General features: G+C 42.5%; 2 protein-coding genes across 2 annotated transcripts in view; one reads left to right on the forward strand and one right to left on the reverse strand.

Annotated features, from left to right (window-relative positions):
• The window catches only part of LOC146307934 (apoptosis regulator Bcl-2-like), a 6982-nt gene extending 4382 nt beyond the window's left edge, over positions 1 to 2600 (reverse strand). Inside the window, exons 1-2 of the mRNA XM_084710341.1 lie at positions 1877 to 2600; positions 1075 to 1418 (exon numbers count right to left, since the gene is read on the reverse strand). Coding sequence (XP_084566467.1) covers positions 1075 to 1418; positions 1877 to 2108 — 576 coding nt within the window. The 5' untranslated portion in view covers positions 2109 to 2600. The remainder of the gene's footprint in view (positions 1 to 1074; positions 1419 to 1876) is intronic.
• A 2057-nt stretch (positions 2601 to 4657) lies between these two features.
• On the forward strand, positions 4658 to 12630 carry actr3b (actin related protein 3B). Its single transcript, XM_084747362.1, has 12 exons — positions 4658 to 5011; positions 7295 to 7350; positions 7893 to 8017; positions 8277 to 8387; positions 8561 to 8656; positions 8782 to 8889; positions 9006 to 9149; positions 9689 to 9862; positions 10819 to 10911; positions 11049 to 11174; positions 11386 to 11469; positions 12197 to 12630. Exons 1-12 carry the CDS (start codon positions 4968 to 4970, stop codon positions 12290 to 12292), a joined length of 1257 nt encoding a protein of 418 aa, XP_084603488.1. The 5' UTR covers positions 4658 to 4967; the 3' UTR covers positions 12293 to 12630.
• Positions 12631 to 15213: the final 2583 nt, after the last annotated feature.

Consider the following 15213-nt stretch of genomic DNA (forward strand, 5'->3'; position numbering starts at 1 on the left):
TCTCTCTCTCTCACACACACACACACACACACACACACACACACACACACACACACACACAGAGTCTCTCAGCAGAGTTTTAGGGATTTTCTGCACTTTGCATACAGTTTGCATATGAACCAAAATACTCTTTTCTCAGTCAGCAGTGTGACATCTGATCTCCCCACCGAACCACTGAACCACTGACACACACACACACACACACACACACACACACACACACACACACACACACACACACACACACACTTGTTATAGTATCTGGTTGAAACAAAAACAGAGAAAATTACCATCTATTAATACATTTTTTTAATGTTACCACATAGTTTATGTCATACTGAATCTCTGCATGTTTGTTATTGATTATATCTCTTATTGATTTCTGATAATATGACATAAATTCATCCAGATGGCTGAAACCCTCCTCGAATTTTTCCAAGAACGCCAGAAACTCTCCAGTGTCACCTGGAACGCCTTGAAAACCTCCACAGTCACTCTCAGGCAGTCTGTGATTCCTGGAAGGACTGAGGTGTACTTTTCAAGGACCCCTGGAACCCCTTTAAGAGCTTCAAGAGTCCTTTGTCCACCTGCAACCCTTCATATGAATCACCTGCCTGGAAGACCTTTAATGACCCCAGGAGATCTCTCAAGTCTGAACTATCCAAGGACTACTGGAACACTGTCAAGGGACCATAGAGCCCTTTCAAGGACCCCTGGAGATCTTTCAGTGACCATGCAACCCCTTCAAGGAAGCCTTCAGAAACCATAGATAATGATAGACAAAAAAACGCCCTGTAAAATGTCCTCTACGGTGGACAAAACATAGTAAAATGTTCTCTTTGGCACCCTCTACTGGATAGAACATGGTTAATGTCCTCTACTGTGTTTCCAGTGGACAAAACATGGTAAAACAAGCAAATGAGAGTACAGAGGAGACAAGGAAAGGAAAAAGGAAAGACAGCAGACAAGGAAACAACAGTCTTCTGTTAAATGGACAGAAAAGTGAATGCAGTCTGGTTTGTGTGAGACAACCTGAAGGATGAGAACAGAAGAAGACAGGAATCATCCTCCTACCCATCCTCCGTTGTCTTCTATCCATCCTTGGAGCGGCGGCGAGTCCAGACTCTCCCCCATCCACATGGCGATGTCGTCCACTTGCCACGCCCCGCCCGTCTTCACCACCTCGGTGCAAAGAGCTCCGCCCAGCTCCATCAGGGCCACAATACGTCCCCAGTTCACCCCGTCTCTGAACAGCTCCTCCCTGACCGCCGTCAGGCCTCGCCGTCGCTCTGCCCCGCTACCATCGCACGTTAACAGCAATGACACGTGGGCTGCCAGGTCGCCACGGTAACGCCGCTGCAGCTCATTGCCAGCACACCGCAGGGCAACCTGCAGCCGGGGCGGGGCCGAGCTGGGATCTACGGAGAGACGAGTGACGTCATTAGACTGAGAACAAAAACATCATGCTACAGTGACATCACCTGACCACGCCTTCTTGTAGTGGTAGTAGTAGTAGTAGTACTTATGATAGCATTAGTAACTGTAGTAGTACTAATAATAGTACTTGTTATAGTACTCACAGTAGTAGTTGTAGCAGTAGTACTTTTGTTAGCACTAGTAGTGGTACTTCTGGTTGTTGTAATAACAGTAGTACTTGTAGTAGTAACTTTTTCTAGTACTAGATAGTAGCTTTAATACTAGTAGTACTTCTGATACTTGTGGTAATCATAGTAGTAATAACAGTACTTGTACTAGTACTTGTGGTAATATTAGTGCTTGCAATAGTAGTAGCATTAATAATAGTACTTGTGGTAGTATAAGAATACTTGTAGGTGCCAAAATTAGCTGTTACCATGACAACAGTAAATTTCCTCACCTTGCTGAGTATCTTCCGGGGAGAATCCTTGGTGTGATGTCATCGTTGTCTCAGATCTCCATGAGGATGCTGATGCCGCTGCGTTGTATCTGCGCTGACGCTGATGGCCTGTGCGGCGGCGCGGCAGTAGCGGGACACGACATGGCACGCCGCTGCGAAACAGCTTGTAGCGGAGGAAGTCATCCACAATGTCCTGGCTGGTGTAGGTGGCAGCAGCAGGGGCAGCGGCCATCTTTACTGTCAGAGCAGCTGGATGTCACACATTATTAATGACTTAAAGATGCTCCAATAGGAGCACAGCACCTGATGACGTCAGCAACGGTGTCACAGGTAGTATGAAGATAAAAATCCTTATTTTAATCTCACTGACTTTATGAAGTCTTATTAAGTCTTATGAACAGTTCAACTCCAACACAAATAGTTTGACGTCCATGTTGAAAAAATCCTTGAAAACTTTTAGATGGGTTCTCTCTCCTTTCAATCTGAATCCATAATCAATCAAAGGAAACGATCCATCAATCCCCAGGAAAACTATCGACTATCGATGGACTGACGCCCCGCGAGGCTCATTCTGCCGAGGAGGAAACACACTGAAGAGAGGAAATCCATCACGTCATAGCCGCACGATGACGATCAATAATCAATAGAGAAAATAGATAATGTAGTTGTGAGGCGGCGGAGACCAGCTGGGTCAACTCCGACACCGCACGTGCTGCACTCTCTCTCTCTCTCTCTTTCTCTCTCTCTCTCTCTCTCTCTCTCTCTCTCTCTCTCTCTCTCTCTCTCACACACACACACACACACACACACACACACACACACACACACACACTGCCGGTGGTCACGCCCCCTCCTCGCGATCCTCTCAGCGCCAAACTCTAGTCAGAAAACAACTAATTATTGATTATTGTCCAATTAAACCATCCGGGTGATGATGGTGATGACGGCTTCTTGTTCCTCGTTGATCTGAAAATGTTCCGGCTGTGTTCGGCTGTGTTCGGTGATGGTCGGCTGTGTTCGGCTCTGTCAGAGCTGAGTGGTCACTTCCTCTCACCTCATTCATGTTTTCATTGCGTGTTATAACTCACACTGTCTTATGTTAATTAGTATTACTAGTAGTACTCGTAGTAGTTGTTGTACGCCTACAAGTATTAGTACTATTGTTGTTAGTACATGAGCTTTTACTAGTAGTCCACTTATAGCAGAAGTACTGTAATGATGTACTAATATAATTAGTACTATTAGTGCTGTAGTATAAGAATTATCATCAGTAGTAGAAGTAGTATTAAAGTAGTAATAGGAGCCATTTAATTTGTGATAATATTTGATGCTGTGTATAAAACAAAGGTTGCCTTGGATTTTTTTTTTTTTTTTTTTTTTACTTTTATTTATTTATTTTCTTGCAGGCTGTTATTTTGAAGGCTGGATAATCAGGAGAGCGTCGCAGCAGTTTTAATTAGTTAGTTAGTTAGTTAGTTAGTCATAACAGGAAGACGCCTACACACACTTTTTCTTTTCTTGCTTCTGTTACCTGAAAATAATACTGGACCATCATCATCATCATCATCATCATCATCATCATCATCAGTCATGGCCAGTCACTTGTCACAGTCATCATGTACAAATCTCTCTGATTTCTGCACCACCAGTCACTGCAACTTTTCTGAAAACTTGACGAATCATTGAAGTTTATTATTTTATTTTAAGTGAATTTTCCTGAGCCTCTTTGGTGACGTGACGTGGAGCAGTTCTGGTTTTATGCTCTCTGGAACAATTTGTCTTTGATTTTTAATTAATTATGCAACAAAAGAAGCTGAAGAAGAAGAATAAATTGCAATGTGTTTTTTTTCCCACTTTTCACTCAATCACACAATTTAATTGCAAAACTGCCTTGAATATTGCAGCATGCATCATATTTTTTCAGAGGAGCTGCACTGAAATCAGTTTAGATGACAATCAGAGAAACAGCAAAACACTGCAGGGACTGAAAAGAACAAGAACTGTAGTCATTCATGTTCTCTGTTCTCTGGTGCGGTAAATGAACATTGTTTGTGAGTTATAATGATAATAATAATAATAATATTATTATTGTGTTGTTTGTATGTTAAATAAAGTTTGTTTGAATGACAAACAGCAGCTGTGTGTTTGTGCTGCCACCTGCTGGACTCACTCTGCAGTCACAACAACACCGTCTGTTTATAAGCTGTTATAACACTCAGTATATCAACATCTGTGTTTTTAATGTCAGTTAACAGAGAAACTGTAACTAAGTACATTTACTCAAGTACTGTATTCTTATACTACACCACATGTCAGAGGGAAGTAGAAATAATAAAGGAATCTATTTATATTTATATTATTGAATGAAGAAAAAACATAAGATGAAATTAAATGAGGTAAGATAAATTAAGATAATATATGATGAAACGAGATGAGTGGAAGGGTAAATGTAATTAGAAATAAAATAAAAAAAAAAGTAGAATCCAAAATGAGATTTAAAAAAAGATGAAAAAAAAAAAATACTATACACAATAAATGGGAATATATAGTATTTGTATTTTTATCTTGTCCTTCTTAGTGAAATTATTATTGGTATTATCAGTAAATGCACATATTTATTCATGTACTTTTTTATTTATACTTATATTATTGCTTAAATTAAAAGATGACTGTAGTATTTTAAGTATTCTGTGATTAAATGTACAGACAGTCTGGATTATGTCTTGAAATTAATAAATATAAACACTCACAGTTTACATGTCGTCTGTTTTAATATTATTTATATTATTATTGTTGTTGAGCGCACTGACCACCAGGCGGCGGAGGTGAGCTGTGTTTCTCTCACAGGCAGCGGTATTTACGGTGCAGCTGACATCACGTGAACGCAGCATAAACACACACACACACACACACACCCCTCTCTCCGGTTACCGGGGCAGTGTCAGATGTGTTTCTATTTTCTCCCTCCGACCCGGAACTACTGACAGAGACACAGACGGACAGACGGACAGAGGACGGTCCTCGTCCCCTCCGTGTCTCCATCATCAAACTCCGCGTCGTCTCTCCGCTCCGCACCGAACAGGACCACAACATGTCCCTGCAGCTCCCCCCGTGCGTCATAGACTGCGGGACCGGGTGAGGACACGCGCGCACACACGCACACACATGCACGCACGCATGGATGCACACACTGTAAAGACTGTGACGTCATATGTAAGGAGATGTTTGTGTGTTGGTGAACAGTGTCATGTATGTAGAGCACAGGCCTGCGTGTGTGTGTGTGTGTGTGTGTGTGTGTGTGTGTATGTGTTGTTTTGGTTGGTATTAAAGGAACAGTTCACACAAATTTACAAACAGCAGCAAATTATTCAGCATAAATGTAAAGTTCCCATGAAACAGCAGCTGAAAGCTGATTGGTTACATGTTTCCTGTACAGCAGGCAGATAAGGAGGGACTTGTCACAGACAATGATTGGCGTTTACAGTAGCCAGTAGCCGCCACGCAGCCAGTGCGGTCCATGGATGTAATGCTAGGACGGAGAGCGTTCCTATTAGCTGACTCTTCCTGGACTGAGAGCTCGGAGAGTTTTGGTCCAAAACAGTTTGATGACTGTGAATAGGCTGAGTCATTGCTAACTGAGCTAACAGCAGCCAGCCATGGCTAACCGAGCTGAAGTAAGTTAGCGTTAGCTCGATCAGCCCAGGGCCAAACTAACCAGGCGCACACAGTCCTGCCATTGGTCGCTTGCTTCCAGCGGCATCGCGGCGTCCGCAAAACAAAAACAGCCTCTGAGCTGCAACCTACACACCGAAACTGGCAAATCAGCTTCTAGGACACTAACAGTACAAACATAAACAAGCTAACAGCTTACAGTCATAATATATATATACACACTCTAGAAGGGTTCTCTGTGGAACCTCTCATGGGGGGTTCTGGGTGAAACCTTTCACAGATGGTTCTCAGTATGACTCTTTATGTTTGGTCCTGGGCAGAACTCTGTGAAAAGGTTAAGAGTGGAACCTTTATGTCTAAAAAGGTTCCCCTTCATGGTTCTAGGTAGAACCTTTATTTCTGGGAGTTTAAAATTCCATGTTCTAATGAAGTTAATGAAATATTCGGAGTTACTATTTGATCTGAAAATAAATGTTAATATTCAGAAAACTTTACTACTTCATTCACATTACTGTGTTCCAGAGCTCTGTGTGTGTGTGTGTGCGTGCGTGTGTGTGTGTGTGTGTGTGTGTGTGTGTGTGTTTGACAGACAGCATCAGCAGCACACAGATCGTTCTATTCTGGTCTGAATGTGTGAATGTGGAACAGCTGCAGGAAGTAGAACATCAGCACAGACAGCCATCGACAAGAACCACCACACACAATGTAACTGAGTACATTTACTCAAGTACTTCAGTATAAACCTGAGGTACTTGTACTTTACTTGAGTCTTCCTGCTTCTCCTCCACTGCGTCTCAGAGGGAAATATTTACTTCACTACATTTATCTGACAGATTTACTTTTATTTTTACACAAAAAACATGGAGATGAAGAGTTTATAAAATATGATTTGTTCTAAATTAAATGTATTGAAGGCCATAACTGCCAAAATAAAAATAAGATAAATAAGTGCATAGGCCATTAAATGCACCAAAATAATAACAAAATAAATGTAGGGATTCATTCTTTTATAAATTGTGACACAAATAAAATGGGAAAATAAATAAACAGGGGAATTAATACCGCTATAAACACAGAAGCAATAATAAAACAGAAATATCAACTTATGTCACAGTTTATAAATTAAATAACACCTTTATTGATTTTAATATTATTTTGATTTTAATTTAATGACATATTAACTTTGTGACTGAGTCATTTATTTATTTATTTTATCTTGTTTTGTCAGTTACAGTCCTCCATATAGAAGTCCAGCTGAAATAATTAGTCTATTAATCAATCAGTTGACTGACAGAAAAATAATGATCAATTATTTTGATAACTGTTTCAGTCATTTTTGCTTTAAAATCATTTCATGGTTCAGATTTTCAGCTTTTCCTGTGAATGACTGATAATAATTATGATTTATTTATAAAAACGCTGAGGTTTGGACGGACAAACAAACTGTGAAGGTGCTGCTTTGGGCTCATGGTGACAAACCAATCAATTAATTGATTAATGAAGGAAATAATCAGCTGATCAATCCATCATGAGCTCCTCCTCAACAGCTCCAACAGTAAAGTCCCAGCAGAGTACAGCCGTCTCACTGTACTGCAGAGAGTACTTGATGTACATGTGAATGTTCTTCAGGAGCAGTTTTTGGGCCCAGAGCCAGATGTTGGGGACCCTCAGCCCATCAGACCGTTTGATGACATCACAGAGAAACACTGCAACTCTTCTTCACTGTTTTTATCTCTCTGACTGCAGGTACACAAAGATCGGCTATGCTGGAAACACGGAGCCCCAGTTCATCATGCCCTCCTGTAAGATCCAGAACCTCCACAAACACCCCTGAACACCCCCAAACACCCCCAAACACCCCCGAACCTCCACAAACACCCCCAAACACCCCCGAACACCCCCGAACAACCACAAACACCCCCGAACACCCCCGAACACCCCCGAACAACCACAAACACCCCCGAACACACCCAAACACCCCCAAACAACCACAAACACCCCCGAACACCCCCGAACACACCCAAACACCCCCAAACAACCACAAACACCCCCGAACACCCCCAAACACACCCAAACACCCCCAAACAACCACAAACACCCCCGAACCCGTCCTTATTTTAGGAAAAAACACCTACAACCATACAATCACACTCCAAATAATGTGAACTGTCCCTTTAATCTCTTCTGGATTTTGTAATAAAGCAGAAATGAATCAGATATTTTTACTGTGAGGTTTGGTTGAACAGATCATTGTAGAACCAGAAGATGTTCTCTGTTTCTGTGTGTGTGTGTGTGTGTGTGTGTGTGTGTGTGTGTGTGTGTGTGTGTATGTGATCCGGGTCAGGTATCGCCATCAAGGAGTCGGCCAGTGTGGGAGAACAGGCTCAGAGGAGGCTCGTACGAGGAGTCGACGACCTGGACTTCTACATCGGAGATGAAGCCGTAGACAAACCCAACTATGCAACCAAGGTAGGAGGAGGAGGAGGAGGAGGAGGAGGAGGAGGAGGAGGAAGAGGAGGAAGAGGAGGAGGAGGAGGAGGAGGAGGAGGAGGAGGAAGAGGAGGAAGAGGAGGAGGAGGAGGAGGAGGAAGAGGAGGAGGAGGAGGAGGAGGAGGAGGAGGAGGAGGGTCATGTGTTGTGTATATGTGCTGTGTTAGTTCTTGTCTCTGTTTGTGTGTGTGTGTGTGTGTGTGTGTGTGTGTGTGTGTGTGTGTGTGTGTGTGTTTAGTGGCCCATCCGTCATGGGATGGTGGAGGACTGGGATCTGATGGAGAAGTTTATGGAACAGATCATCTTCAAATACCTTCGAGCTGAGCCTGAAGACCACAGCTTCCTCATGGTGAGGACCCTCCGTCTGTTTACTACGTCTGTTTACTGCGTCTGTTTACTGCATCTGTTTACTGCGTCTGTTTACTGCGTCTGTTTACTCCGGTCAGTTGTGGTAACAGAAGTCCTTCTGGACATTGAAACGTTTTGCTAAAAGCTGACTGGAGATCTGATGACTGTGTGCAGACGGAGCCTCCTCTCAACACTCCAGAGAACAGAGAGTACCTGGCAGAGATCATGTTTGAGACCTTCAACATACCTGGACTCTACATCGCTGTGCAGGTGAGACGGACAGACAGACAGGCAGACAGACAGACAGACAGGCAGACAGACAGGCAGACAGACAGACAGACTCATCATACACACCTCTATGTGGTGTTCTGAGATAAAATGTCTCCCTCCATCAGGCTGTGTTGGCGTTGGCGGCGTCCTGGACGTCTCGGCAGGTGGGACAGAGAACTCTGACTGGCATCGTCATCGACAGTGGAGACGGAGTCACACACGCCATCCCTGTGGTGAGACACACACACACACACACACACACACAGACAGACACACACCCTCAGGACTTCAGAACTGTTGTTTGGAGCTTCTCTGCTCACTGATTGGTCGGTGTGACTGTCTGTCCCAGGCTGAGGGCTATGTGATTGGCAGTTGTATAAAACACATTCCCATCGCGGGGCGGGACATCACCTTCTTCATCCAACAGCTGCTCAGAGACAGAGAGGTGGGGATTCCTCCAGAGCAGTCGCTGGAAACCGCCAAGGCTGTCAAGGTACCTCCTCCTCTGCTCCTCTTCATCTCCTCCTCCTCTTCATCTCCTGCTCCTCTTCATCTCCTGCTCCTCTTCATCTTCTGCTCCTCTTCATCTCCTGCTCCTCTTCATCTCCTCCTCTTCTTCATCTCCTGCTCCTCTTCATCTCCTCCTCTTCTTCATCTCCTCCTCTTCTTCATCTCCTGCTCCTCTTCATCTCCTGCTCCTCTTCATCTCCTCCTCTTCTTCATCTCCTGCTCCTCTTCATCTTCTGCTCCTCTTCATCTCCTGCTCCTCTTCATCTCCTCCTCTTCTTCATCTCCTGCTCCTCTTCATCTCCTCCTCTTCTTCATCTCCTGCTCCTCTTCATCTTCTGCTCCTCTTCATCTTCTGCTCCTCTTCATCTTCTGCTCCTCTTCATCTCCTGCTCCTGTGTGTGTGTGTGTTTCTGTGTGTGTGTGTGTGTGTGTGTGTGTGTGTGTGTGTGTGTGTGTGTGTGTGTGTGTGTTTCTCTGTGTGTGTGTGTTTCTCTGTGTGTGTGTGTGTGTGTGTGTGTGTAGGAGCGTTACTGTTACATCTGTCCAGATATTGTGAAAGAGTTCACAAAGTACGACTCCGACCCGGGGAAGTGGATCAAACAGTACCGCGGAGTCAACGCCGTCAGTCAGACCACGTTCCACATCGACGTGGGCTACGAGCGCTTCCTGGGCCCAGAAATCTTCTTCCACCCTGAAGTAAGTTTACGGAGCTTTCTAGCCTCTTTTATCGCTCTGTTTTGGCTCTGAAGCACATTTCCTGTCAGGTTGAGGTTCTGTGTTTCCAGCAGACGGACAGAGATTTGAGTCAGGAGGTTCTGGAGACCAAAAACAGAACAAACAGAGAGTGAATGTTAGAATAATAATGATCAGGTGTCACAAACATGACAACACCAATGATAATGTTGCTCCAAAACACTTTTCAGTTTCTCTGCTGCCACCAAGTGGACAAAAATAAGAAATTCATGTTACTTTAATTAAATTGAAAATATAAAGGACAGAGAATGGAACCCTGAGGAACCCCACCAGTCATCATCGACGTCATCAATGATGGGATTGTGTTGTTCTGTCTGCTGGTTGATGACATGTTAACATCAACCACTTCATAAACAGATGATACGACTCTGACCAACACCGAGATGCTGCGGAAAATCTGAAAACAAGAACAGAATGTAATGATTTTCAAATACTTTTTGAGCCAGAAACAAGACAAAATAAAGATAAAGCTGAGGTCAAATTAAACACAAGGAAAAGACACTAAAACATAATAAAAACAAGATGAGAACAAGCAAGAACATGTCAGTAAAAATGAGTAGAAATAAAGATAAAAGAATGTAGAGACGCCATCACATGATGTCATCTAATCAATCAATAAATAAAAGGAATAAAATAAAATGGATATAAAGACGACACCTCACAATGTCAATATAAGTAGAAACAAACATACAGGATAAAAAGATTAAAAATATTAAAAGACAACTTCAGGTGTTAATTACTGTTCGATAAACAGGAGGATGCAGAGAACGTTGAGGGTTCTGCTCAACTAGAACACAAAGTTAAAGATGAAGTCAAGACTAAACGAAGTTACTGTTACAGAAAAAGACTTGATCAACAATCATGTCAAATAAATGAACACGTAAATGTGTGTTTTTCAGTTTGCGAACCCAGACTTCATGCAGCCTATCTCTGATGTCGTTGATGAGGTCATTCAGAGCTGTCCAATCGATGTGAGGAGACCGCTCTACAAGGTAACTCACCTGAGGACACCTGGAGTACGATTCACCCTGCAGAGGTCAGACTGTTGTTCATCGAACATCTGTCTGTGTGTGTGTGTGTGTGTGTGTGTGTGTGTGTGTGTGTGTGTGTGTGTGTGTGTGTGTGTCAGAACATCGTGCTCTCTGGAGGTTCCACCATGTTCAGGGACTTTGGACGGCGACTGCAGAGAGACCTGAAGAGAGTCGTGGACGCTCGACTGAAACTGAGTGAAGAACTGAGTGGAGGACGAATAAAGGTGAGACAGACAGAGACAGATAGAGAGACAGACGGACAGACAGACAGACAGAGAGACAGACTGACAGACAGACTGACAGACAGAAACAGACAGACAGACAGACAGACAGACAGAGACAGACAGACAGAGAGACAGACAGAGACAGCCAGACAGAGACAGACAGACAGACAGACAGACAGACAGACAGGTGACTGATTGTCTGTGTTTGCAGCCGAAGCCGATGGAGGTTCAGGTCGTCACTCATCACATGCAGCGCTACGCCGTCTGGTTCGGAGGCTCCATGTTGGCGTCCACGGTAACCACACACACATCTGTACTTCTGTATTCAGTGACAAACAGTCCTACATCATCCTGATCCTGATCCTGATCCTGATCCTGACCCAAACCTGATTCAATCAGAAAACCAAGTCTGAACCTCCAAACATCCTTTTAAAGAGGGACACTTTTAAAGACGGACAGAATGTCCTCACTCTCAAAGTTCCCATGAAGTCAGATGTTTACGTGTTTTTGTCACTTATGTATTGATCTGTACGTTACGCTCCAGTATCTGGCTCCACCCTGACAGATCACTCATGTTGTAGATATTCTGGGATGATGGTATTTTAGAGTTTGTGATTTAGTGAAAAATTATTAAAAGGGACGTTATGAAAGCTGCATCTAATAAAACACTTTATTTCTCATGATGTCATTGGACTGCAGTGTTTCTGTGAAACTGGGTCGTATTTTACGGAGAAAATAGTCATAATGCAGGTCGGGTGTCCGACAGGTGACCTGCACATGTTGGTTAATGGATAAAAAATATAGTTATTTAAATTCACAGGTAAAAATGAACCAATGAACTGTTAATGCAGTGATATCAAATCTGATCAGTGGAAATATGGAAAACATGGAAATATGCACAAGCAACAACCACTCTGCTCGCTGTTTCATGGGAACTTCAAGTCAGTCCTCACAAAAAGACACTTTTTGTGTGTTTGTTTGTTTGTTTGTTTGTTTTTGTTGACATGTGTTTGTGTTTGCAGCCGGAGTTTCTCCAGGTGTGTCACTCTAAGAAGGACTACGATGAGATCGGCCCCAGCATCTGTCGACACAACCCCGTGTTCGGCATCATGTCCTGATGGCAGCGGCAACAACGGATGGCTAGCCTGTTAGCCTGCTACATTGTTAGCCTGTTGGCCTTTCAGCCTGCTGCCCACTAGATAGCCAGCCAGCTAGCCCATTAGCCTGTGGGCTTTGCAGCTTGCTGGACCGTTTACCTGCTATCTGCAAGCCACCAGCCCGTTTATCTCTTGCCCCATTCAGTTTTTATAAGCACTAGGCTGCTAGACTGTTAGCAGGCTAGCGCAGTCTCATGAAGCACATGGAGGTCTGAAGAAACTGAAGCACAAAAGTCCGTTTGAAAGCTGTGAAACTAAAGTGTTGTTTTATTTTAAACTTTCACCACAGAGAAGCAGAGAAAGTTTTTCCAGAAGCAACCCGGGGATTTCTCTACAGATGAGGTGTAGCTAGCTGTTAGCTGCTAGCCTGTTAGCCATCCTTAAAAACGTAGCACTGCTGAAGTTGAAGCTGCTGGTCTGACTGAATGTGACAGAGATGCTCTTCTGTCTGACTTGTTTTAAGAAAATGTTCACAGCACGGATACAAGCTGACTTTTCTTTTCTCATCGATCTGAAACCAGATTCACATCACTTCAGTTTAGACAGATCACTGATTCTGATTCAAACATCTTCACCTTCATCCAGAGTGACGTTTATCCACACAACAGATCTAGTTACAGTAAAGCCGTGAAGAGACTGATGAGGCTTTTATCAACATACAGCGGCGTCAGGATACGATGGACGGTCTGTTTCAGTCCGTCTGTCGTCTTCAGACCGCCGGTTCTGATCCACTTTTTGGCATTTATGAACAGATTGTGTCCAGACTGATTTGAGAAAGTCTGGGCAGCAAGAAAACACATAAAATTAAATGTTGGTAACACTTTATTATTAAAGTGCTTGTAATAAGTGTTAGTTAATAGTAATGAGGCCCTTATAACAGGCTTATTAACATTAATATGTGTTAATAAGACAATGTAAGTGTTAACAGATAGCAATACCATAATGTTTAACAACCAACATGTTTATTGTTTAAAAGCAGTCTTAATAGTTTATAGACTGCTTGAGAAGGTAAATAAAAGCTGTTTCATATGTTTATAACAGCATTATAAACACATTTATGGAGATGAACCTGTTATGTCATTGTTAAACCTTTATTTAAGCTTATGTTGATTTCTTTATTATGTATTTATTATTGCACTTGTTAACAGTTAAAAAAGTTACTTATTTTTTAATTAATACTATTTTCAGTCTTTTGTCCACTGCTAATTAAACTGCTAATAAAAACTGTAGAAATCATAATAAAGTGACAATAAAATCGTAGTAAAGGTTTAACAGTGTTAATCAAGTTAGACAGACTCACGAAATGTTTGTAATAAACAATAATAAGAAAAAGAAACCCACTCATTCACAGTACAGTACAACGTGGTGTCATCTGCATAGAGATGAATATTAAACCTGTTACAGTCTAATTCATATCATCTGTGTAAAGTGTAAACAGAACAGGCACCAGGATTGAACCTTGTGAGACTCACTTTACACAATTTAAAGCCTAAAATTCAGCACCTGCAGAAACCAGGTTAAGATTCTGATGTGTGTGGCGTCTGAACGAAGCCGTCTCAGACTGCTGCGGACGAAGCTCTGGATGAAAGATGAAAAGTCAAAGATGTGTTGAACTAATTAAAGCCAAGGACAGATTTGAGTTCTGCTGTGATCATCTCTTTATATCAGCCGCTTCACCTTCCACATGTCTGAATGGATGTATAGACCTGCTGTCAGTCAGTCTGTTAGCATGTTAGCAGCTGAGATTTCATGCTTTCTGTGGAATTTACAGTTTTGACACCTCGAGCTGAGTCTCAGTCATGTCTGTTGTTTCTAAACTAACAATCGTCACAGTGACACTCATGGACTGTGTAGAAGAAGTGGGCGTTTCCACCGTGATGTCACCCACTGGGGCATTTTGCATTTTGGTTGTTGCCATCTTTTTTTTCATCTTGTTATTTTTTTGTACCCAGAAGTGGCCATGTTTTGATGACAGGGTGGAGCTGGGGAGGACCGAGGGCTGGACGGTTTATAGATGACATGGGGTACCGGCCGGCAGGTCCATGTTGGGTCGTGTTTAGACAGGAACCGCAGACCTGTGAAAGATCTCTAAACTAAACCATGATCTTTCAGTAACCAGGTGTTTTTTGTTCCTGTTTTGTGTGTGTTTGTGTTCTAGACATGACCTGGAGCTGCGTACTGTTAGCATAACAAAGTCCTTATCAGGTGGACGATGGTGTGAATGCATGGACCAAACTTTCACACCAGGGTTCGTTTATGTATGAAACAAAGTTATTTTTAGCCAAAACATTTTGTTTTTCCATCTTTCTTAAATATCCTGCAAATGCTACAGGAAACAGAAACACAACTCTTATTCAAAAACTGTCAGGACATTGTGTAAAACATAATTAAAAACACGACACAGCTCCGCAAAACCTTTTCCACCTGTCCAGAATGTGTCTCGGCATCGTCTCTCTGAAATAATCAGGGACGACTGACTGAGTGTTAAAAAAGAAAAGCTGATGTATCACAGAGGGAAACATGATCCTGAAACAACACAGTGACTGGATCTTTACAGAAAACTATAAAGTTTATCAGTTTGAACATGAAATACCTGATCTTTGTTCTGTAATAATAATAACTGAAGTGACGACAGCGAACTTTGATTTGAAAAAGTTCATTTCATTAAATGATTCATGACTTTAGATACAACAACCACAACTGTGACTCAGCATCAGGGGGCCACGTTCAATTTCATTTTAAAGGACTTTTTTGATTTGGATTTTTGATATAAAATACTTTTCATTTCTTATTTGTGTAGCTGAGGTTTGATTGGTTGTTTCCATTAAAGGGAAAATACGTGTTTATTTGTGCTTGTTGTTTGAAGTGCAGGTCAGCAGTGA

Source organism: Lutjanus erythropterus, chromosome 21 (genome assembly GCF_056507025.1).
Source record: "Lutjanus erythropterus isolate fLutEry1 chromosome 21, fLutEry1.hap2, whole genome shotgun sequence".
Classification (NCBI taxonomy): Eukaryota; Metazoa; Chordata; class Actinopteri; order Lutjaniformes; family Lutjanidae; genus Lutjanus; species Lutjanus erythropterus.

What these genes read in the sequence shown, in the direction of transcription:
- actr3b (XM_084747362.1), top strand. Translation starts at nt 4,968, where the DNA reads ATGTCCCTGCAGCTCCCCCCGTGCGTCATAGACTGCGGGACCGG. An exon ending in TCACACACGCCATCCCTGTG is followed by an intron (nt 8,890 to 9,005) that starts GTGAGACACACA and finishes TGTCTGTCCCAG; the next exon opens with GCTGAGGGCTATGTGATTGG. An exon ending in TGAGGAGACCGCTCTACAAG is followed by an intron (nt 10,912 to 11,048) that starts GTAACTCACCTG and finishes TGTGTGTGTCAG; the next exon opens with AACATCGTGCTCTCTGGAGG.